This window comes from Lissotriton helveticus, chromosome 2_1 (genome assembly GCF_964261635.1).
Source record: "Lissotriton helveticus chromosome 2_1, aLisHel1.1, whole genome shotgun sequence".
Classification (NCBI taxonomy): domain Eukaryota; kingdom Metazoa; phylum Chordata; class Amphibia; order Caudata; family Salamandridae; genus Lissotriton; species Lissotriton helveticus.
In genome coordinates, this window is record NC_136059.1 from 943,017,042 (window position 1) to 943,040,811 (window position 23,770).

Below are 23,770 nucleotides of genomic sequence, written 5' to 3' on the forward strand. Positions count from 1 at the left end.
AATGTTAAATCTGTGGTGTCTAGCAGTTTTTCTAAGCCCTGCAGGGCAGATTTGGGGCAATCTCCCCAATTAGGACAAACCTCCCATCTGCCCCCAGGGGGAGCAGAAAGACTCTACTGACCCTTCTGGGGTGGGGTTATGGCTCAATGCTTGGGTAGGCCGCTGCATCCTTATATTTGTTTCTGGGACATTTTGAAATCACTGGTGCCTAGTGGACTTTCTATCATCCAGGGGCAAATTGGGCATACACCCCCTCTCTGCCTTGAGAGAGACTGCTTAAACACATACCGGTTAATTGTGAGGACATGGTATCAAAACAGTAGTCATCTACCTATGTAATGCTCAAAATTTCCAGGGCTGCAAAGATATAAGGATTTTATTTATTTTATTTTATTTATAAAGTTTTATATAGCGCGAACAAGATCCCGAAGGATATCAGAGCGCTTTACAATAAGTTGGTGGAGAGGCCAAAAAGAAATATACACAGCAATTGTGAGAGAAAAAAACCACAATGATAAACAGTAAACAATGGTACACATAGAGGGTCCAACTTTAAGCAACATTAAACAATGGTGCACAAAGAGGGTCCAACATTAAGCAGACGATATGGACCGTAACTGTTAGTTGTGCTATGGAGCTAGGGACCAAGACATAGCCACCATATGAGTATCACAACCCCTTATGGTAGGAATTTGCTCATTAAGAATCTCTTGGCTTCCAGTTGGAAAGCCGTCGTCGAGGCGAGTCTGAGTACATCCGGAGGAAGAGAGTTCCATATTTTAGGGGCATCACCAGAGAAGGCTCGGTGACAAGTTCTCTTTTAGCTAAGGATGATAGGTTTCAGGAGAAGAGTGGAGGCACTTCTGGAAACCTGCTCCCCGCAGGATAATTCAAGTTTTTGCGCTAGATAAGTGGGAGTATTGAAGTGCAGTGCTTTGTGTGTCAGGATTGCAATCTTTAGCTGGATTTGTGCTTCAAAGGGTAGCAGTTGAGAGATTTCAGGACTGGGGAAATGTGCTTGTTTCGTTTCGACCCTGTAATCAATCTTGCTGCAGAGTTCAGCGAGGCCCTAAGTAGATCCAAGGTATTTAGGAAGGCCACAGAGAGTTGCACTGTCATAGTCTATCCTATATCAGAATCGTTTGCATCCATTTGGCGGTATTAGTAAATGGAGTCTTGTTCTATCAAGAAGGGGCTGGCAAGCATGCCCTCTCTCCCATCTGCTTTTCACCCTGTACACTGAAGCACCAGGGGGCTACTCAGAACTGATTCAACACTACAGGGGTTTCATGGTGTGGCAAGAGGTGAAGAATATGTCTCACTGTACGCTGAAGACCTTTGAATTTATTTGGATCATCCTGAGGTATCTAGCCCATGAGTGATGCAAGTTCTTTGCCGCTTTAGGTGATTATCTGGCCTAAGTGTGCATTGGTCCCAAATGATCTTCCTGACCGGAGGATTCCCCATTGTTTGGTGCACACAGCTGAAGGTAGAACTAGAGAGCTTCTGATACCATGGGGTATATGTTGCAACTTCAGCACCTCTATGCTGGGTGTGTAATATCCACCCCCTTCTTTTGGAGCCTCTCCAGAGAGACCTGGTGAATTGATTCCCACTCCCGCTACTCATCCTAGGTCATGTTGCCATTGTTAAAGTGGTATGTATACCTGTCCACACAGCTATGGATTATTCACCTCACACCACCCCCTTCTTTTACATAATCACCACTCTCCTTCACACTTTTTCATGGGTGGGGCGCTCAGCACATATCCACGGCTAAGTGATGCAAATAACCGTATGACATGGATCTGGGCATCATGTATGTCATTTTGTATTCTTGTGCTTCTCACTTAATAGTTATTAACAAATGGCTCTATGGCACCCGAAAGTGATCCTGTGTATATATGACTGAGTGGTGGCTTTGGGAGAGTGCATGCCCTTACCCTATCTTTATGTGTGACAGGTACTGCCTGGAACATGACCTGCCACTGCTGATTTTAACCCATTAGAGGCTAAGGTTACCATGGGCCCGCTGAACATAAAAATGTCTCAAACAATACCAATCTTAAAATGATAAACTTTACGAACCACGGACACAAAGGAAGGGGGCGTGAGGAGCCTGCCAAATGACAACTCGCGTGATGCATTTATATAACACAGAGAATTAAGGATAAGGTGAGGTATCCGGAACATAGACCTAAGTTACACCTTGTGCATTAAATTACACTTAGATGCTCAAAGAGCTTTGCAACTCAGACCTTTACATGATGGTATCAAAAAGTAAACTTATTAATGTGGATTTTCCATGGCATACACTTTCCACTAATACAGTAACTCTGGTTACTATGATGGGCTCTGTGGCAGAAAGGTATGGAAAGACATTGCTTGTCAGACTGTAATTATAGCAGGGAGGTACAAGGGGAAAAGAGTCTGCTGTACTACACTGTTTAGCCGTCATAAGCAGTCCGATTTGCAAAATCAGGGGATTTGTGGCTAACACAAAGCTATTCTTTATGCACAAAACCCATTTTAGAATTTTCTAAAGTTTTACAGACTCCTAAAAAGGTTTAGACATTAATACCAAGTCGAAGATTGGAAAGGAGGATGTCATGGGATTCCCTTCCAATTTGCAGTTCAGTATCCTATGTATCAATCAATGTGACCGGAATTCCAGTCATAAACCATTGATAAGTTACCAACTCCCAAGTTGTGGTGGTAACAGATTCCAAGGGGAAAGGAGTTCCTTTTAGACCCCCTTCCCTTTGGGAGTCGAACTGGCAGCTCCCCGGATAGAAGAGAGAGTATAGTCCAGAGGACCACTACCAACCCTCAATGAAGTTTTTCACAATTGAGAACTTTCTGTTTTTAAAAATCTTTACAAACTGCTTTAAAACAAACACTTTTATAATACTTTCACAATGATGGTGGTCTGCCATCCCGGTGAAGGTAGCCAATCGGAGGGAGTTCCAAATTTGCAACCTGCCTAATCAACATTAGTAAGGCAGTTCGTTCTGCAACTCACTGCGACTCTCTAGTTTGCAAACCAACCTATTATTACATAGATCAAGTAATAAAATACTGGCCACAAAAAGTAGAGAGGCAATTTATGACCACTTTTATTTTTATCAGTATCTTACTACATCTGGTTCAAAGTCACTTAATGTATCACATAATTACATCACAATTATATCATACATACCTTCATTTTTCCACTATACACTGGATCGGAGATTGTTTCAAATGCTGCATCTTTGCTCTGCTTGACAAACTCTGGAAACTTGGCAAATACTTTAGTGCAGACCCTTTTGATAAGCACGTCCTAAAATGGTTAAAGGTGCGTTTTAAGATTATTCAAATATTGATATTCTCTGTTAACGTGCCAAGATACATAAGATACATTAACTAATAAGGTTCAAATGTGAGTTGTTATATTTAGTGGCAAATTTAAATACACTACAGAGGACAGCATGCTGTTATTTAGTGTAAGGTATACCAAGTAAGACAATTTAACATTAGAACTCAATGATTATGAATTAATCAACTCCAAACAAAAAAAAACCCAAATGCGTTGTTAACAATTAACATGAAAATCAGATCAAGTATATGTACAATTGCTCTAATGTTGTGCAGAGAATTTTATGTTTCTGCCACTCAATGTGGTTCATAGAGAGGTGGAGGTTCAAATGTGATCAATTAATGGCTAAATGCAAAGAGCCATGGCTTACAGAAGAAACAATCGGCATTCAGAAACAATATTATTCTATGACCATATTTTCTCCTTTTTGTCTAAGGATTAAGCCATTTCATTGTCAACCATATTTAGAATGTGACTGTTAGACCTGTCACACCTAGGGTGGTCTTACCCCGTTTTTTCCCTTTTCGCCTCATTTTTGCCACCATCTTCTTGTTGGACCTGGGCCTCTGGGCGCCTTACCACTGGCAAACAGTGCTGAGGTGCAGGTGCTCTCTTCTTATAATATGGCTGCCACAGAACCCTGCTATTGTGGAGTGGCCATTGTACATGCACGAACCAGTAGTTAGGATCAGGCTGGGACACAATGTTACTGTATCCTTGCCGTCCCGCCTTTTTGTCACATCGACAGACATGGTAGAAGCCCCTGGAACCTTCCAGCCCAGGGAGGAGTTATACTTTGCCACCTTTTAGGAGGGTCACATGACCTAGGCGTATAAGAGGAAAGGAGGGAAACCTAACTAGTTAGTTGGGGCACCACTGGACCTGGGGGAACCTCTGCTGGAGTATAGGCGGTTGGGCCTAGGAGAGAACCTACACTACGGAGTCTGACTGAGCTAAGGCTCTGCTGCACCCAAGATAGCTGAGGGGCTCTGCCAGCCTGCGGACTTTGCCCAGTGAGGGGGGAAACCCAGGAGACCAACTCCAGTGTGCCACAGGGAACCATCCTGCCTCTTATGCCTGCCAACTCAACCCCCTACCCTTCCCCCCAAGAAACTGCAACTAAGACCCGCCATCCTCTGCCAGCGCTGACACTGAGGGCGCTGGGGACCTGATGCCTGAAACACCTACTAACAGCACTGGGACTTCTACGAGCTGTGTGCCTGTCATTTGAACCTCCTGCCTGGACACTGCAAGATTGCCCAAGGTAACTGACCTGGGGAACACGTTTGGGGGTGAAGTGCTGTGCTTGGGCTGCCACTGAAACCCCTGTGCTAGGGGCGTGCTGTATGACTGGACTTGAACTCCCTGCTGCACGCTGTGACCGGGAGGTGCCGCTGGTAGGAAGCACTGTGGGGCTGAACACACCGCTGCAGCCCAGGACCCGGCTGAACTGCCACTGTGCCCCCCTGCGCGCTGTGAGTGGAGGGAGCGCAGGGGTGAAAGGGAAGCACTGCTGGGTGCCCCAATCCCCGGTAGCGTGGTCAATCGCTGAGGTGAAGGAGGAGGAGCGCTACAGACTGGACTCACCGCCGCTGCCCTAGCGCCGCTGTAGTAACAGTATACTGGACCACAATCACCACCGCTGCCCCAGAAGCAGATCGCGTTGTCCTGCACACCTCCGCGGCCCCGTAGCAAGGGGAGGGCCGCCGTGGTAGCTGCCAGGGCCACGCCAGGCTGGACGCGCGGAGGGAGGAGATGCCAGGCAAACGGGGCGTCGGCCGCGTCATCGGCCGCACCCCCCAGGAAGTCGCATGCAGATTGGCTCCAGTCTCGCCGGAGACAACCAGGCCTTAGAGAGAGGGGCTCCGAGGAGAACGGAGCCCCTGACCTCCCAGGACCAAGTTCTAAGGGCAGAGGGGCGGCGGGAGCAGAAGAGCCATTCCGCCTCCCCAGTCCAAGCCCAAGCGTAGGAAGGAGTGGGCTGACTGAGGGGGAGGTGGCCTGCGCATACCAGGGCCGGCGCTGCTTCCGTGACGGACTCTTCCCCGAGTGGGCTGACTGGTGGGTCCCGGGGGGGCCCCCTCCACTGCCATCAAGGTTTGCAAGGGAAACCTGAGGCCCACGCATCTAATTCCAGCAGCCCAGAACCAGCCTGGGAAACTGTCACCTGTAGTACCCCTTGGCCTAGAAAGTGTCAGATGCCGGGCATATGAGACAGCCCACCTCATATTGCCGGTATTGACTAGATGCCTGAGAAATAGGTCATATAGTGAATCTCTGCCTTGGGATTGCTATCTGTTATGAATGCCAACCTGCAATAGAACTGTTACCTGCAAGATTTACTTGACTAGGCCTGGTCCTAATGTTAAATATATGTCGCAGGAGACAGGCAGCCTATACGGTTCCCCTACATGCTTAGGGAATGTTACTGGTCTGGGATACGTGCAAAAGAAGTGTTTCCCAGTTGTGTTCACTCTGCCTAAGAAATGTACCCTGATTTCACCTTTGCATAGGGACTGTTATTGTTAGAGTGCACCTGCATAGGAAATGTTGACTTTAATTGATGTGTACCTCAGGAATGTTGCCTATGTTGTCCCTGATTAGGAGAATTGTTACCTGGGTTGAATTTATGCCTAAGAATTGTTCCATACATTAGCCATGTGCCTAAGAGATGTGACCTCCAGAGAACATGTACGCAGGAAGTGTTATCTTTAAGGAACAAGTGCCTAAGAAGTGTTACCTGCATTGATCTAATGTTATGAGAACTGGTTACCCTGTTTCAAGTGAAAGTCTAGCATTACCTACCTGAACCAAAAGTAGATAAAGAGTCTTGTTTTATAAAACAGCCTGGGGTGGTGTCACTTCATTGCATGCGTATTACTGAGTCAGTGTGAGTGTGTGCTGCACCACTGCTTAACACATTGCCTTCGGGTGCCTTCCTGCCTCGCGCCAAGCTACCGTGTCGGATCGGTGACCACGGTTCTAACAGTGACTGCTTCCATAATTTCTTTTTATTGAAGGACAAAAAAGCCTCCATCCACAAACTGTGTTAATTTTTTATAAAATCATTATAAATAAGCCAACATTCCTGAAATTTTCTCAGAATTAAGTACTTAGGCAGACTCAAGATATTTGCAGGGCTTTTTGGATAGGAAAACCATGCATGATCAACACAAGTCAGAACTCCCCGAATTTTCTATTATGTATTTTATTTAAAGTATGGCTTAGCTAGATTTTTACTGGATACTGTGCTGTCCCTGACTAATCTGCATGATGGGGATCTGATATCACTCAATCTGGCTGCAGGTTGGTCTTTATCTATCTAGGAATCATGTCAACCTAAACATGTGGATTACTGCATTGATTATACCGAGCGTTGAAATACAGAATGCTCTGAACAGTCCTGGATGATATTGGATTTTCATATTGTGTGCAAGGTAGGATTGTCAAATGAAATATGCATCTGTTGCCTAATAAATAATGGCAATGTGAAATTTGTGCATGTTATTTGTCACATCAGGTTAGATTTGTCTGCTGCTCAGATTTGACGAGTCCTAGAATGTCACAGATGTCTTAATATTTAAAACCATTGAGCCTTAAGAGATTGTACCTTCATTTTGCTGATTTCGTCCCTGGGGATCCCATCCCCCGTGGCCCGGACTACATGTAATAGGGAGGAGGGCACGCAGCTCCCCCTTCTTGGACCAATTTCGGCCTTGAGGACACCAATTCTCGGGGCCCTGCTTTTTTTTAATACTTTATCTGGAGGGGACCCAGCTGGGGGCTCAGCCTCTATTGTGGGTGGCCTGGTCCCACACGTGGCACCGACTCACATCAGTTGGGGACCAAGCTCCCTGACGGCTCCCCGCCCCCTGCGGGAGCCAGCACTTCTTTTAGACATAGGGAACTGCTAAACATGCAGCTTCCTCTGTCTAAAAGCAATTGTGCTCCAGTTCCAGCAAGCAAGAGCATTAAAAATGCTCTTGCTTGCTGGTAGCAGAGCGTTTGCTGAGGCTTGGCGGGAACGGTAACGCTCACTCACAAACCCACACAGTGACTCACACACCCACTCAGGCACATATTACATCACTATAATGACAATATCACTGACATTACTCATGACATCACTGATGATATCCTAAATAACATCATGGATGGCATCATTCAGTGATTGTGAGTGTTTTCTGAACGTTCATGAGTGTTAAACATATATACTAAGGTAATACAAAAGTTAAATTACTATACTTTGTGTACTACTAGTGAGCGATACTATTTCTACCACATATCATGTGAGTGCTTTGTGACTGTGTCTATCCATGTGTGAGTGGATGTCTCAGTGGCTGTAAAGGTGAGTGAGTGGCTGTATGGATGAATAAGTGGATCTGTGAGTACCTGTATTGGTGAATAAGTGAGTGTAAGTAATTATATAGGTGTCGGAGTAGCTGTATAACTGGCTGTACTGGTTGAGTGAGTGGGTATGAGTGGCTGTGTGGGAGTGGCTATATGAGTGTGTGAGTTGGTGTGTGAGTAGCTCTATGGATTAGTGAGTGGGTGTGTGAGTGGCTGTATGGGTCTGTGAGTGGATGTGTGAGTGGCTGTATGGGTGAGTAACTGAGTGTACGTGGCTGTACGGGTGACTGAGTGGCTGTTTCAGTGGGTGGTTGGTTAACTGATTGGTTGTCTGAGTCGGTGTATTGGACAGTGAGTAACTGTGTGAGTGGCTGTATGGAGTGAGTGAGAAGCTCTGTTGAGTGGCTGTATTGGTGAGTGACTGGGTGTATGAGTGGCTATATGAGTAAATAAGTGGGTGTGTGAGTATTTGAAGGGGTGCGGGGGTGGCTGTGTGAGTGACTGTATGGGTGAGCGAGTAGTTGTGTGAGAGGTTCTGTGGATGATGTTATCAGTAATGTAATTAGTGATGTTATCACTGATGTCACTGACCATGTCATGAGTGGTGTAATATGTGAGGTCATAAGAAGTGCACTGCAAGGGCATAGGTTATAGTTAATTCGGGAATTTTTTTGTGGCGATGGGGTACCCCGGTGAGGCCAAGGTACATACGTTTTTTTTTTAAAAAGGAGAAAATGAGTTGCTGTCTCACCTCTTTAGTATTAAAGCAGCAAGGCTGCTCATTAAATATTTACTGCTTCCTCCCAGGATTGCCCCATTATGCCCTGGATCAGCTTTGTTTATAACACTATAGTTGTCGTGCTGCCGCAAGGATGGGATAGGTGATGTCGTTTAGGTTCGCATTGCGTTGTAAAGGGCCAGAAATGAAGTGTGCGGTGCCTATACAGGCACCACCCCAGTGCACTGGACTAATAAACTGTTAAAAAAAACAAGCCTTGACCCTCTAGACCTGAGAAACTATCGCCCTATCTCGTTGCTCCCTGGAGTTAGCAAAATTACTGAAAAATATTTTAATTTAATACTATCAGCGCACTTGGAGACTCAGAATCTTCTCCATCGGACTCAAACCGGGTTCCGCCCATTACAGGGAACGAGACGGCCCTTCTTTCTGTGGTGGAAGAGTCAAGAAAGATAGTCGACGCCGGTGGCACCGCGGTGGTCCTCCTTTTGGACCTTTGATACCGTAAACCATCAGATTTTGATCCGTAGGCTCCTAAAATCAGGTATCACTGGTATTGCCCTGGCCTGGCTAAAATCTTTTCTGAACAGCAGATCCTTCCAAGTTTTTGACAAGGAAGTCACGTCCAAACGGACACCCCTTCGTTGTGGAGTGCCGCAGGGATCTTCTCTAAGTCCCACTTTGTTTGATGTTTATACCGGCATGCTTGCGGAGGCAGTTTTACCCTTTGGAGTCCACATAATCACCTATGCGGATGATACGCAATTGGTGATTGGGCTCAATAAAGCGGAAAGCTCTCCTTCCTGTCTTCGTCCTTGCATGGAAGACATTGCAAGATGGATGAGCGACTCCTTTCTAAAATTGAATGGGGAAAAGAGTGAAATCATGTTTTTGGGTAACCACTCCCCCCTTGAATTGACTGTAATCTGTCCTAGATCCATGGGCTCCTGCCCCACTCCCAAAACTCAGTTAAAGAATCTGGGTGTGTGGATGGACCATGAAGTTACATTTAAATCTCAGGCCCGGAAGACATCTGCTTCATGCTACTGGATCCTTAAAATGATCCGAAAAATCCTCCCCCTCCTCCCCTTCCAGGCCAGAAAAATTATGGTCCAAGCGCTGGTGTTATCCAGATTAGATTATGCTAGTGTCCTTTAATCGGGCTCCCCTGCTGCCACTATCTCCAAATTACAGACAACTCAAAATTGGGCAGCAAGACTTCTTCTGGGCATCCCCACCCATCATTCGGCTAAACCTGCCCTTAAGTCACTCCATTGGCTGCCAGTCCAGGAGAGAGTTAAGTTCAAAGCCTTGTGTATTGCGCATAACTCTATGTTTAAAATCGGACCCTCTATTCTTCAGGGCATTATCCAGCCTTATGAGCCCAAGAGATCCCTTCGCTCCAAAACCCAGACTTGGCCATTATTCCTTGAATTAGGAAGGCAAGAAGCCGAGGTCGATCTGTCTCATTTAATGCTGCGAGACTCTGGAACTCCCTTCCTCTTTACCTCCGCATAGAATCCAACCACTTTTCCTTTCGTAGATCCCTGAAAACATTCTTCTTTCCAAACTGAGTAACATCCCCCTGTTTTTCACTGTAAGCGCTGGGATGCCTCTGGGTAGCCATGCGCTATCTAAATGCTTCTCACAATCACAATCACTAGGCTCATGACTATTTTTCAGCACCAAAAGCACAAAACCAAACTGATGTGGAATGACCAGTGTGCCAAGCTGAGGTCCCGAAGGATCTTTTTCAAGTGAAATATACAGTTTGCAGAACAGGAGGTTGGGAAGGTTTATATGGAATCTGTGGCTAGATAAGAGTCTCTACCAAATAAGGTGTTACCGAATGAAAGTAACTTGTTCATCTGATAGAAGACTTCTAGCCCTATATTGCTTACCTTAGAATACATACCAATAGAATCTCTTCCTGGAGCATGTTTACGGACTGGTTACACTAAAAGGTCCTGGGGAAACGAACGGGTGAAATGCCCATCACGGCAGACCTGACTGTCTAAGCTAATGTGTTTGGTGTGTAGCGATGCCCACATAGCTGCCTGACAGATGTCCAGAACTGGGACTCCTTTAGCTAGCGCAGTGGATGCAACTTTATCTCTGGTGGTATGAGCACTCAAGCCCAAAGACTTGGCTTTTGCGTAGCAGATTTTCATACAGAGGAGAATCCATCTAGAGATGGTTCTCTTGTGGACTGCCTTGCCTTTCTTCACACACGCAAATCCAACAGAGAGTTGATAGTCCAACTGGAAGTCTTTGGTACGATTGATGTAGAATGACAATGCCCTTTTTGGATCCAGGTTGTGCAGTCTCTCCTCTTTCTCCTCGTCCTTGGCAGAGTGAAGTTAAAGAAAGTAGGCAATGTGATGTTCTGTACAACATATAAAGGTGTGATCACAGATCGTGAGGTCCAGCTTATCCATGAAAAAGGAGGTGTACGGGGGTTAACAGAAAGCACCTGCAACTCGCTAAACCTGCTGGCAGATGTTATAGCCACAAAGAAGAATATTTCAATGGTCAGCGGTCTCAGAGTGTAGCTGTGCAAATAGTGAACAAATTAAGAAGGTGAGAACTAAATTAAAATCCCATTGAGGTATAGTGAAAGGTTTAAGGGAAAACATATGCAGCAAACCTTTCAAGAAACGAGTCACAACAGGTGACTTAAACATGTAGGGTTGATCCGGCAACCACAAGAAAGCTGAAATGGCACAAAGGTGCTCTTTAACTTTGGCCAAAGCATGGCCTTGCTGGGCAAGGGATAAGGCAAACAAAATAACTTCAGACAAGGGTGCAGACAGAGGATCAATGAATTTGGCAGTACATCAAGCAACAAATGTATCTCATCGGCAGTCATAAACCTTTTTCGCGGAGGGATGCCCGTCTGCCAGAATGACATCACACACTTCGGGGGGAGGTCCAATACCCTCAACTGTCACCGATGGAGTGTGCAGGTTTGGGTGCAGGACGGTGCCATGTTGCTGCAACTGGAGATCCTCCCACAAGGGCAGCCTGATCAGAGGACATATGCTAATGCTAATGAGTTTGGGATGCCATACTCTCCGTGGCCAATCCGGAGCCACTAAGATGACTTGGGCCTGGTTGTTCCTGATCTTCTTGAGAACTCTGGCCAGGGCTGGAATTGGCAGAAAAGCATGCAGGAGACCTGCGCTCCACTAGAGACAAAATACATCTTCGAGCAAGGTCCGCCTTGAAAACTCCAACGTGCAGAAGTGCTGATATTGGGTGTTCTAGTTGGTGGCAAATAGATCTAACCAAGGTTCACCTCAATCTCTTAAGACATTATGCACCACCTGCGGGTGGTGACACCATTCGTGATCCGCGAGGCATCGACGGCTGAGTTTGTCTGGTCTGGTATTCAGAAAGCCTGTCATATGTTGAAACACCAGGAAAAACTCCTGAAGTTTCAGCCATGTCCAGAGATGTGAGGCCCCTTGACACAGGGTCCATGACACCACCCGCACTGCTTGTTTCAATACCACATGGCGGTTGTGTTGCCCATTAACACCTGAACCAGCCTTTCTTTGACTGAAGGAAGAAAGACTTTCAATGACAAGCGAATCGCTCTCAGTTCCAACAGGCTGATGTGGAGCTGAGAATCGGCCGGAGACCAAAGACCTCTGATCTTCACTTTTCCCAGATGGCTGCCCAACCGGGAATGGCAGATCTGTTACTTTTGTAAGCTCTGGGTGGGGAAGTGAGAGAGGTCTGCCACTGACCCAATCGCGGTCCATGAGCCACCACTGCAGATCATAAGCCGTTCCCTCTGATATCTGAAACAGGCCGGAGAGATTCTCCTGATGCTGTGCTCTCTGAGACCTGAGATCCCACTGCAGAATCTGTATATGCCAAGGAGCACGCTTCACCAGCAGGGCAGGGAGGATGGGGATAAAGAAGTAGGCATAATGCAAGTCCAGTTCTATCATACAGTCTCAAGGGTCGAGGGTAGACAAGGTGAGCATCTTGAATTTCTCCATTTTCAGGAAGTAGTTGAGAGAGCATAGATCTATGATAGAACAGAGGCCTCCATCCTATTTCAACACCAAAAAGTAGAGGGGAAAAACAACCACAACCTACTTCTGATACCAGCAGCCTCTCAATAGCTGTTTTGGCTAGAAGAACCAGCACCTCTTGTCGCAACAGTGAAAAATGGGTCTGCATCAGCTGACTGGGGGACAGTGGCATAGGTGGCGAGTTCTGTTGGAAAGGTAGGGCATAGCCCATCTAGACAATCTGAAGCAGCCTTTTGTCTGAAGTGATTAACCACCATTGGGGCAGGTGGTGCTGCATCCTGCCACCAACAGGGTGCCAATGATGGTGTGAGATCAAGTTAAAGGAGCTTTGAGGCTGCGGCTGCTGGGGAGGGGGTGGTGGGGATAGCGGATTGGGTCACCTCTGGTCTTGATTCCCACAAGGCTTGTGTGAGCCACATTCACTGCCACAAAAGGACTAAGGTGCATGGCGGCTGTGGCTAGGGGGGAAGAATACCTGATAGCCCATAACGAAGCAACAGAAAGGCAGAAGGAAGAAGAGGTTGTTGTGGGGCCATGGTAAGCTTCAACCACCTAGTGGTCGCCTTACTGTCCTTGAAAAGTTCAAGTGCCAAATCCGTCAAGTCACTAAAAAAAGCAAGTGCTGTCAAAGGGCATGTCCATAAGGGATGCCTGGATATCCCCCAAAAAGGAAGTTGCCCTCAGCCAGACATGATTTCAGAGCGCCAACTGTAAATCTTTCCAGTCAGAAATAAATGAGCAAGTATGGCTCGGGTCTCCTCCAAGATCATTGGCAGTGCTTGCGTAACAGTATCCCATACAGTATTGGAATATCGGCCCAGTAAACATGAGGTGTTCACTGAATGCAGTGCAAAGCTGGTGGAAGAGAAAATCTTCTTTCCAAAGGTATCCAGCCTCTTAGATTCCCTATCCAGTGGTGTGGCAGGGAATGCACCAGGGTTGATTTTGGAGGTAGAAGTCTGGACCACCAGACTCTCGGAGTTAGGATGCTGGGTGAGATAGGCTGGGAGCCCGGGCGCGTGTGATGGGGGAGGAAGATAGCCCTGTGCGTAGGAGTGCCTGTGCAGGGCTTGACCCAGGCCCGAGCAGGACTTCAGGGAGGGCTTCATTAAAAGTGAGGAAGAGTTCTGAGCGGGACATCCAGGGTTGAGGCACCTCTGTCAAGACCTTGGTCTTGACCTCAACCGTGGGAAGCTGAAGGTCCAGGACCTCAACCGCCCTCATGACTACCACTGCTAAGGAAGCCCCTTCTTCCCTAGCCTCTGTGGGAGGAGAGAGGAGACCAGTGTCTGGTGAGGAGTCCAGACTACTGGCATCAGCCAGGTCCTCATTTAGGTGCCATCGGTCATGGATTGTGCTAGGGGGTGGGAATAGCCATATGGATCCTCAGATCCCCATCATTTGTGCTCTTCTGAGGGCCATTCAGGGAAATAGGGCTCTATCTCCATGGGGGCCTGGTCAGCCCCAGAAACGATGTTGTGTGACACAGGTCCATATCACAGTCTGTAATCACAATGGGTTTGGCGCCACTGGAACGGTCTCCAAAGGAGGTTGGGAAGCTGTGGCCTAGGCCGATCCAGATTCATCAATGGATCCCTAGGGCGTGACTGGCGCCAAGGGCAAACCCGATGGTGGAGCCCCAGTCAGAGTCCATTCTGAAACTATGGGATCCGAAGGCACTCCAGTGTGGTCAGGCCACCCAGAGATGAGGCTCAGGCCTCCTAACACTCTAAGTTGGGTGGGGGTCACCTTGGGAAACACGAGGGAGCACGGAGATGACCCCGTGTCAGGCATTAGCTCCACAGGGATGACCAGGGAGCAGGGCCTGGACTTGTGGCACCGTTCTCGATCCACGTTCAATATATGGAACCGGCACGGAGAAGTCAAGGAATGGTTCAACGTCTTGGATTTATTCTTGTGGGGCTTACCTGAAGAAGTCCGGGATCGTAACTGACCGGCAAGAGGGACTCCTAGAGCAGTACCAGGACGTCCATCACGAACGGAACTTAAGAGTGGTACAGTGTTTTTTACGGTCAGTACTGAGCGGCTAGTGTGTAACATGATGTGTTGCATAATGACGATAATCTAATTGATGCTTTCCCGCACATATTATACGAATGACATTAAGATTCTGTTTTCCTACTTTTAAGACACTGTACTTGTTACGTCAATATCATTTAGCCTGTTGGGGTATGTTAGGGGCGAAAAGTTTAAAAAAAGACTGTATTTCGAATACAATGACAATGATAAGTTGTAAGATATACTATGCAGTCGCAAATAGAGAGTTAAAAAAAAAAAAAGAGTGGTACGGTGTTGTGTGGCCAGAAGCTTCATGGACTGTTTGAGGATGGCCTTTGGATTTATGGTACTGCAATACCCAGAGGCCTTGGAGTCGTGGTCCCGTCCCAGGCACCACAGACACACCAAGCGAGGGTCTGTCACCGATATTTGCCTGTGATAGGCCCCCAAAGTATAAAACCAGTTGGTTTCGTCTGCGTCAAACTCCAAAAAAGGCAGGAAACGGCCTTTACAATGAGGTTTTTACCATGTTATGCCTTTACCATGCATTTTTTACCACACGTTTTTACCACATGTATATCTTTACAACGCATGCCTTTACCATGCATTTAAGGTAAGTTGAAGGGTGTGGGCCCCCCTCCCCTACAAATACATTGTTCTATGGCATGTGTTGTAAAGGCATGCAAAGTATTTCCCTGCGTTGTTCTGACATACAACCGAAAAAGGCCCACTGGTTGAAGTTGACAAAACAGTCTGAAAGGAGCTTGTCCGGAAACAGGCTGATGGCATGGAAAAGAAGGAACTGAGGTCAGCGCATTGGAGTGGCACCTATATAGGCACCGTGCATGTCATTGCTTGTGTGGACAATGCCAACTATGCCACGTACAGCAGAATGACACCACCTACTGGCACAGAAGGAGACTGCTCAAATATGTCTGCATCCAGTCTTACACCCGGGGAATATTCTAATTTGAGGCATCTGCAGCTAGAAATCTCTATCAGATATGTAATTGGAGACTATTTCTAATGGGAGAACCAAGATAAACTAGTTTAACCTTATTTAAAGTTAGCAAAGCACCTATTTCAAGATAGCTTTACTTCTTGTATGTGTAGGACTAGTAAGGAATAGGAGTATGGAATTGTCAATGACTAGCTTCTAGTTTTTTAGTGTGAAATGTCAACTACATTTCCTGGATGAGTATATACCCATAGATACTTCTCCTAGGTATACAGAAGGTTGACATAGCATTACCCACCCCCAATTTTAAAATATATCAACCAAAACATGCAAAAAGACATACATCTACATGTCTTGTTGATTTACACAAGTAATACTTGAGAATAACATCATTAATGGCTTTGAGCATAAGGATAAGTAGAGGAAATAAGAGGGACGTTACTGCACTCTTGTTTTACAAGGGAGCATCCTAGATAACTTCTATATAACTATTCATCTTTGTACCACTTGATAACATTATAACATTACAGATATACACAGCTGCCTAGATGGAAAATTTATATATGAATTAAAATTACCATCATACATTTCAGTACAATTATGTTTCATTCTTTCTTCTATACAGTGTCACAATCTACAAGTCCTCATGTGTACATTTAAAAACAAAATTAAGTCTCACCTGCTTTTTGCTTGTACTGCTGTCAGTTTGTAGCAGTGCTGTATGATTTGCAACCTTACGAAGGATTGCAAGGTAACTGAAATACAATGCACTCACAGTCTCCCCATAAGCATTTTTCTGTAACAACATAAGTTTAAGATTTAATACAGTTTCATTAATTTAAATGAAAAACATTAGCACCAAACAAATAGTCTTGTGATCATAAGCTGCTGTTTCATAGAAATATATATTTATATTAAATTCATTTCATTTCATAAGTCTTTATTTCGATTATTCATCATCAAAGACATGACGTCCAGAATTAAAACATTCCTTCACTTAAAATACACCATCATATAAAAAATATAAAACTTCATACTATACCACATCATCATAAATTAATAATACATATAAGTATATATGCATGTTAAAACAGTTAAAAAGAGATTAAATATATAGACCAGCATAAAGACTTAATTCTACATCAATAGTTTTACAAAGGGGGAGTGATCGTCTAAGCCAGAACAAGGTATTACCATGCCTCTCAACCTCTTCTTAAAAGGACCCATCTTTGATCACAATATAGCTGCTATGTACCCCCCTTTTTTATTGCATATGGCCCAAGCCCAGCTTAAGAACTTTGTTACACCAATTACCACAAGGTTGGAAGTGTCTGATTTTAAAATTCTCCTTGCAACCATCGCCGATCTTGAATTCATAGGCAAGCATACCGGTTTAAGCCAGATTCTCCTAGGCTGGTGGTATGCGAGACATACAAATAGAAAGTGATCTATATTCTCAGTATGAACTTGACAGAATGCACACTTGTCACTACTGACAGGATTCCATTTGCTTGTAAAACATCATACGGGTAGAGTGCCTATTCTGAACTGGTGGTAGAGCTTCCAATCATGAGGCTTAGTGATAAGATCCCAATAATCTTCCAAGACTGGTTCGTCCTTAATGTCGAGGAAATCCCTCGACAATGGCTGATTAATGTGGGAAGAGAATCTCTTAATTTTAACCATCTCCCAGTATGCTGCTCTAAAAGACTTTTTCGATGGGAATTCCGCAGCCTCTGGGTGTTCCCATAGATTACTCATCCCCATTTCAGTCAACAAGGACCTAATTGCAGTCAACCATGGGATCTGATGTGATCAGCTTAACCCCCTCACTTCCAGTAGGGCCTTGGCATACAAGGAGAGTTCCGGAGTGATCCAGAGGCGCTTCCAAAATGCCAAAGGTCTGTAACGTGCTACGTCTTCAAGAGCGTAGCAGCCCAGGTCAAGCAGCAATGGTAAAGGGGGGGACGATTGCGGTAGGCCTACTATACTTCTCATGAACTTGTTTTGGGCAAGAGAGAGTTGGGATAAATGACAAACCCCCCAAATTTCTGCACCGTAAAGAATAGCTGGGCTGATTTTAGATTTGTATATCTTTAAAATGGGGGCAATGGGTTTGGTTTGAGACAACCTATGCTCCTTAATCAGGGCACCGGACAACTGGGCGTGCTTTAACACTAGTATATCGACTTGGGGCTTCCAACTTAGTTTGTCATTAAAGTTGACACCTAAGTAGGTAAAGACGTCTGTTTTCTCCAGTAAAGCACCATCCATATAAACACTTGCTTTAACTGGCTTAGTCCTGTGGAGCACCATAAACGTTGTCTTCGCTACATTGACCACTAGCTCATGTTTGCGGCAAAACACCTCAAAACGAGACAGTGCCATCTGCAGCCCCTGTCTCGTTTTGGATATAAGTAAGGTGTCGTCCGCGAACATGAGCAGTGGTACTTTCATGCCAGCTAACATTGGCGCATCAGTTGGGTGTGTTGCGAAGTACTGGACCACCCCATTTATAAATAAAGAAAACAAGGTGGGGGCCAGCACACACCCTTGTCGAACTCCTTTAGAGACCTCAAACCTATCAGTAGTCTCACCTGGAATGCCCCAGCTTACCTGCGCATAGGTGTGTTTGTGAAGTTTGACCAGAATAGCAACCAGGCTTTGAGGCTTACCCATTTTCAATAGTGCCTTCCACAATTTCAGCCGAGGAACAAGGTCAAATGCGGATTTTAAATCCACAAATGCCGCAAAAATCAAACCCCCACCTAAAACCACCTCCTTCCAATATATTAACACAAATCTAAGGCCTGATCAAGAGTACCGGTATGTGACCGAAACCCTGCCTATAAGGGAGTTAAGATCTTGGTTTCGGTCATCCATCCCTGTATCTGTCCGAGTACTAGTCTGGCTACAATCTTTTGTACAGCATCAATAAGACTGATGGGTCTATAATTTGCCGGCACTGAGCGATCCCCCTTCTTATAGATCGGTATGATCTCAGCACCAGAACAAGATTCCGGAATCGCGGCACCGCTTGCTATGGCGTTTGGCTCCAATGGAAGGCTTATTTTTTAAATGTTATTGATACCATCGACGAAGAAAGGAAAATGAAACCTGAAAGGAAAAAGAAATTATTCTTACATTCTCTTGGCGCTGGTGGTTTAAAAGTCTATGAGGAAATGTCAAAATGTACTGGTGGTGGGGAATCCAATGTTTTTGATGATGTATTGAAGGATTTTGATAGTCATTTTTCCCCTAAAGTGTGTATTGGTATAACCAGATATAAGCTTTTCCGCAGGAAACAGCAGCCTGGTGAAACTATAGATGTTTATGTTTCTGAGCTGAAGAAGATAGCGGATGACTGTAAGTTTGATCACCTTCAAGAGCAGTTTATAAGGGATCAAGTTGTGATGCACGCTTCTGATCCATCAATCCAAGATAGACTTTGGATTAATGGCGATTCAGACCTTAAGGATGTTTTAACTATCGTTAGAAAGGCTGAACTTTCTGGCCGTAGTGCTAAAGCTATCAAAGTTAATGATAAATCTACTGATTCTAATGTTGTTTCTGAACATACTATTTCTAAAGTTCAGAGCAAATCTAATTATAAACAGAAATACCAAGTTAAAACGAAACCTAGTGAGGTCAAAAGTTCTGAGAAGCTCAAATGCTTCAGATGTGGTAGTAGTTCACACTTGGCTAACTTTAAATTGTGTCCGGCTATTAAAGAAAAATGTTCCAATTGTGGTCTAATTGGACATTATTCTAGAGCCTGTCATAGGTCTAAGAATAAAAAAGTAAAGGTGATTTGCAATTCCTCTTCTAGTGAAGACGAGGATATTGTTAGAAAAGTTCTACATTGTTCTGTCGAGGATGAATGCATTAAGAAAGTCACTCATTGTTCTATGGAAGATGAGTGTATTCAGAAACCACTTGAGAAAGTTTATATTTTCAATATTAATGACTCCTTTAAGAGGAATGTTCTTAAGAAACCTATTTGTAACATGTTAATTGGTGGTGTTCCAATTAATATCTATGCTGATTCCGGCTCTCCCTATACCATAGTTAATGAAAAAGTATGGAATTCGGAATTTGCACAACATTTAGGGAATGAGTTTTACCCTTCTGACATTTCTCCTGAAGGATTTTTGGGGAAAAAGATTGAGATTATTGGTTTCAAACCTTTAAAATTTAGATTTAAAGATAGAGATTCTTTAGGGAAGCTCTATGTGTCCAAACGGGGTCCTTCTGTCCTGGGATGGAAAGATCAATGGGATTTAGACATTATTCTCAATCCAAATAGCCCTGAACCAGTTTTAGTAATTAATGATGGTGAAAAAATTGGTGTTTCCATGTTAAAAAAATTTCCCACTGTCTTCAGTGGCAAGATTGGAAATTTTCAAGGATTTTCTCATCGCATTGTCTTGAAGAGTGATGCGAAACCTAAAGTTTTTAAAGCTAGAAACATCCCTATTTTAGTGAGAAATAATGTTGAAAAGGAACTAGAGAAATTAGTTAGAGAAAACATAATTGAGGCAATAGAGTCTTCTGAATGGATTTCTCCTGTAGTGATCGCCAGACGTTCTAATGGCGAAATTCGGCTATGTGTAGATCTTCGCCATTTGAACGAGAACATAGTAGTCGATAAATTTCCATTGCCTAAAATTTCTGAAATGCTGTCTTCAGTTAAAGATGCCTCCTTTTTCTCGACCTTAGACCTCTCTGCTGCTTACCATCAGATTTCCTTAGACGATGACAGTAAACACCTCACAGCATTTATTACACCCATGGGTTGTTTTCAATTCAAGAGGATGCCTTTTGGTTTAGCCTCTGCTGCTGCCATTTTCCAACGTATTATGCACCAACTTTTTGGCAAGCACCCCAAAATTAGATTTTTTTCAGGACGACATATTAATTTATGGAAAAGATGAAGTTGAACACAATTCTATTCTTGAAGAGGTTCTTACCATTCTTGAAGAGAAAGGTTTAACTATTGAATTTTCAAAATGTCATTTTGGGGTGAAATCTGTAACTTACTTGGGTCATGTTTTATGTTCTGATGGGGTATTGACTAAACCCAAGCTAGTTGATGCTATTAAAGAAGCACCTTCTCCAACTAGTAAGGATGATGTTCGATCATTCCTGGGTATGGTTGAATTTTATTCTAAATTTGTTAAAGGGTTCTCCAGTAAAGTGTTTAACATTAGACAACTTTTGAAAAGTAAAGTCAAATTTGAGTGGTCTCCTCTTTGCGAGAATGAATTTAATAGGATTAAATCCGACATCATTAATGCTCCGGTTTTATCTCCTTTCGATGTGGACCTTAATTCTGTTATTACTGTGGACGCCAGCAATAAAGGTCTGGGAGGCGTTCTTTCGCAAATCGACAATTCTGGTAAAGAACACATTGTTGCTTTTGCGTCTAGAGCCCTTTCCGTTCCTGAAAGTAAATTCTCAGTTATTGAGAAGGAAACTCTAGCTGTTGTTTGGTCATTAGAGCATTTTCGGAGTTTTATATGGGGAAAAAGGTGTGTAGTTAGAACTGATCACAAACCTCTTACCAAATAACTTTCAACTGAAGGTCTTTACAATGCCACTGCTAGAATTGCTAGGATGACTATGCGTTTACAAGACTTTATTGTTAAAATCGAATATTTTCCAGGAAAGAGTAATGTTATTGCGGATTTCTTGTCACGCATGCCCTCTGAATTACAAGAGTGTACGGTAAATGAGTGGGATTCCTTTTAAGTGGCCCTTATTCATGATGAAAATCCTTTTTGTATTGAAAAAAAAGTTTGGATGGAAGAATATATGAAAGACAAACTGCTAACCTTAGTTGTTTCCTCTATTCGTGAAGGTTGGCCAGAGAAAAGTAAATTGGCTTCCGACCTTAAACCTTTTTGGGAAGTTAGGAATGAATTTACTGTCTTAGACAATACTATTTTTCGGGGTGACAAAGCTATTCCTCCTTTATCTTTGAGAGACTCTATTTTAAGTTTATGTCACAAAGATCACTGTGGAATTGTTAAAACTAAGCAGAATATTAAGCTGTGGTACTGGTGGCCTGGTATTGATGTCATGACGGAGAGAATGGTACGTGATTGTTTAGTTTGTTCAAATTCAGATAAAGTTCTTAATACCTTAAAACCTGAGATGTGTGCACCTATAGTTCCTGATGGTCCTTGGCATACTGTTGCTATGGATATTATGGGACCTGTTGGAGACAATCACAGATTTATCATTTCTGTCATTGATATTTTCTCTAGATGGCCTTGCATTACCGTAGTAGACAAAGTCGACTCAACCACTGTCTTAGAATTTATTGATAAGGTTTTTATGGAGGAAGGCTTACCCACCCAAATCATAAGTGATAATGGTGTTCAATTTTTATCTAAATTGGCTAAATCTTATTTTGATAGAACAGGCATCACTCACAGAACTTCACTATATAATCCTAGTGGTAATGGTTTATGTGAAAGGTTTAACAAAGTCCTAAAAAATGCTATCCAAATTGCCAAGTTAAAAAAAGAAGATTGGGAGGTTTGTGTACACAAAGCTGTTTGGTCCTACAGAACCAACATCCATGACGCTTTGAAAATGTCACCTTTCGAGATCATGAGGGGTCGTGTTGCTAGGACTAAATACAATCCTGACTGGTTACATAAGAAAGATTGTGTTGACATCCGGATGAGTGAAATCAATGACAATATAATTGAGAAACATCTCCAATATAAGAAGAGTTTTGACAATAAATATGCTTCTGGTTCTATAAATGTTGAAGCTGGCATGTTAGTGAAAGTGAAATTACCATGGAAGGTTCGCAAAGGTGAATCTCAATTTTCTACACCTTTGATGGTAAAGAAAGTCTTGCGAAATGCTGTTCTTCTTAGTGATGGGAAAGTATGGAATTTAAAGAGAATTGCTATTTACAAAGGAAAGAAAGATCTATGTACTAATTCCTGTAATTCAGGGACATTTTCTAATGTTACTCCTGATTCTCAATTTATTCAAAATGGGGATCATGGTGGTTTTCTTTTTTCTGAAAATGTTTCTACTCCTGTTAGTACCTCTAATGTTGTTATTTCTGATGGCATTAACAATGAGTCTAATTCGGGAATTGAAAACATATCTGTTCCTGATGGTGACATTCCTGGTTGTATGGACAATGCAAGTGATACTCACATTGCAGGTGAAGGTTGTTCTTCAAATCAAAACTCCAACAACACTATTGTTAGGAATTCCAATTGTTCTGAGAATACCGTCATTGGGAAAAAACGAGTCTGTTCTAAACCTAATTGGTTACAAGATTTTATTTGTGATTGAATTAATTTTTGTTTTATAAGGAAGAAGATGTGTCGTGTTGGCCCTTTAATGTTTTCCATAGAATTGTACTCCTGTAACATTCTTTGTTGTCACAGGATTCTTCTCCAGTCTCTGTGCTGACAGTTACTGGGGAAGAAGTCCTGTGTAGGTTGTACCCTACCTTGCTCCTGTGCTTTTCCTACAATAAATCCTTTTAATCCTTATTCTACTGTGTGGACTCTACACTACAAATGCCTCATGGCAATTATAGAATGTTTCTGGAGAGTCCATGAATTTTCATGAAAGAGTAGTCAACAAGAGTTAACATGAGGACACAATAATCAAGTAATAGAATATGTATGTCCCTGATATCTATGGAAAAAATGGGGCAAATTAGGTTATTCTTAGGTAATAACCTGGGCATTTAAATGTCATCATCAAGCATAATATGCAGTTGTATTAGAATTAGGTGAATTATGACAACAAACAGGAAGAGAGTATAGTAATAATTCACACGATCAATTTATGAAGTGTGTTATCAATGATAATTTGATAAAATTGAAATCTTGTCCTGGGAGTTTGGCTATTAGAATGGAGATAGGCAGGCATTGAAAAGTTTAATTAGTATTGTGGGTCTGAATGGACTCTGCAGTATTCCTTATGCATCAATATAATGTATAAAAAACTAGTTACTTACCTGTACACTATGGTTCTCCAGTATTATTTTTCATAGATTCACATGCTTGTATCTTCCCCGTCGTCATGGTGGGAGTCTCACGGTAACAGAATGACCATAGCAGTACCATAGAGAAAAACAACATAGAAAATCCCATAGGGAATTACATAATTTGGTAACCAGACCTTCTTATTGTTTGGTCCAAAACTCAGCCAATCAGCAGAATGTCCTGACATGAAACTCCCCAGCAGAGCTCTCCTACCTCAGATTTCCAGCCCCAAGTGAGAGACATGGATATATCCGGAGGTAAAATGTTCTACCT

The 23,770-nt window shown here is 43.6% G+C and overlaps 1 protein-coding gene across 1 annotated transcript in view; it reads right to left on the reverse strand.

Annotated features, from left to right (window-relative positions):
- The window catches only part of ERCC6L2 (ERCC excision repair 6 like 2), a 1,215,137-nt gene that overhangs the window by 698,541 nt on the left and 492,826 nt on the right, over nt 1-23,770 (reverse strand). The window contains exons 11-12 of the mRNA XM_078675691.1: nt 16,147-16,263; nt 3,200-3,319 (exon numbers count right to left, since the gene is read on the reverse strand). Coding sequence (XP_078531817.1) covers nt 3,200-3,319; nt 16,147-16,263 — 237 coding nt within the window. The remainder of the gene's footprint in view (nt 1-3,199; nt 3,320-16,146; nt 16,264-23,770) is intronic.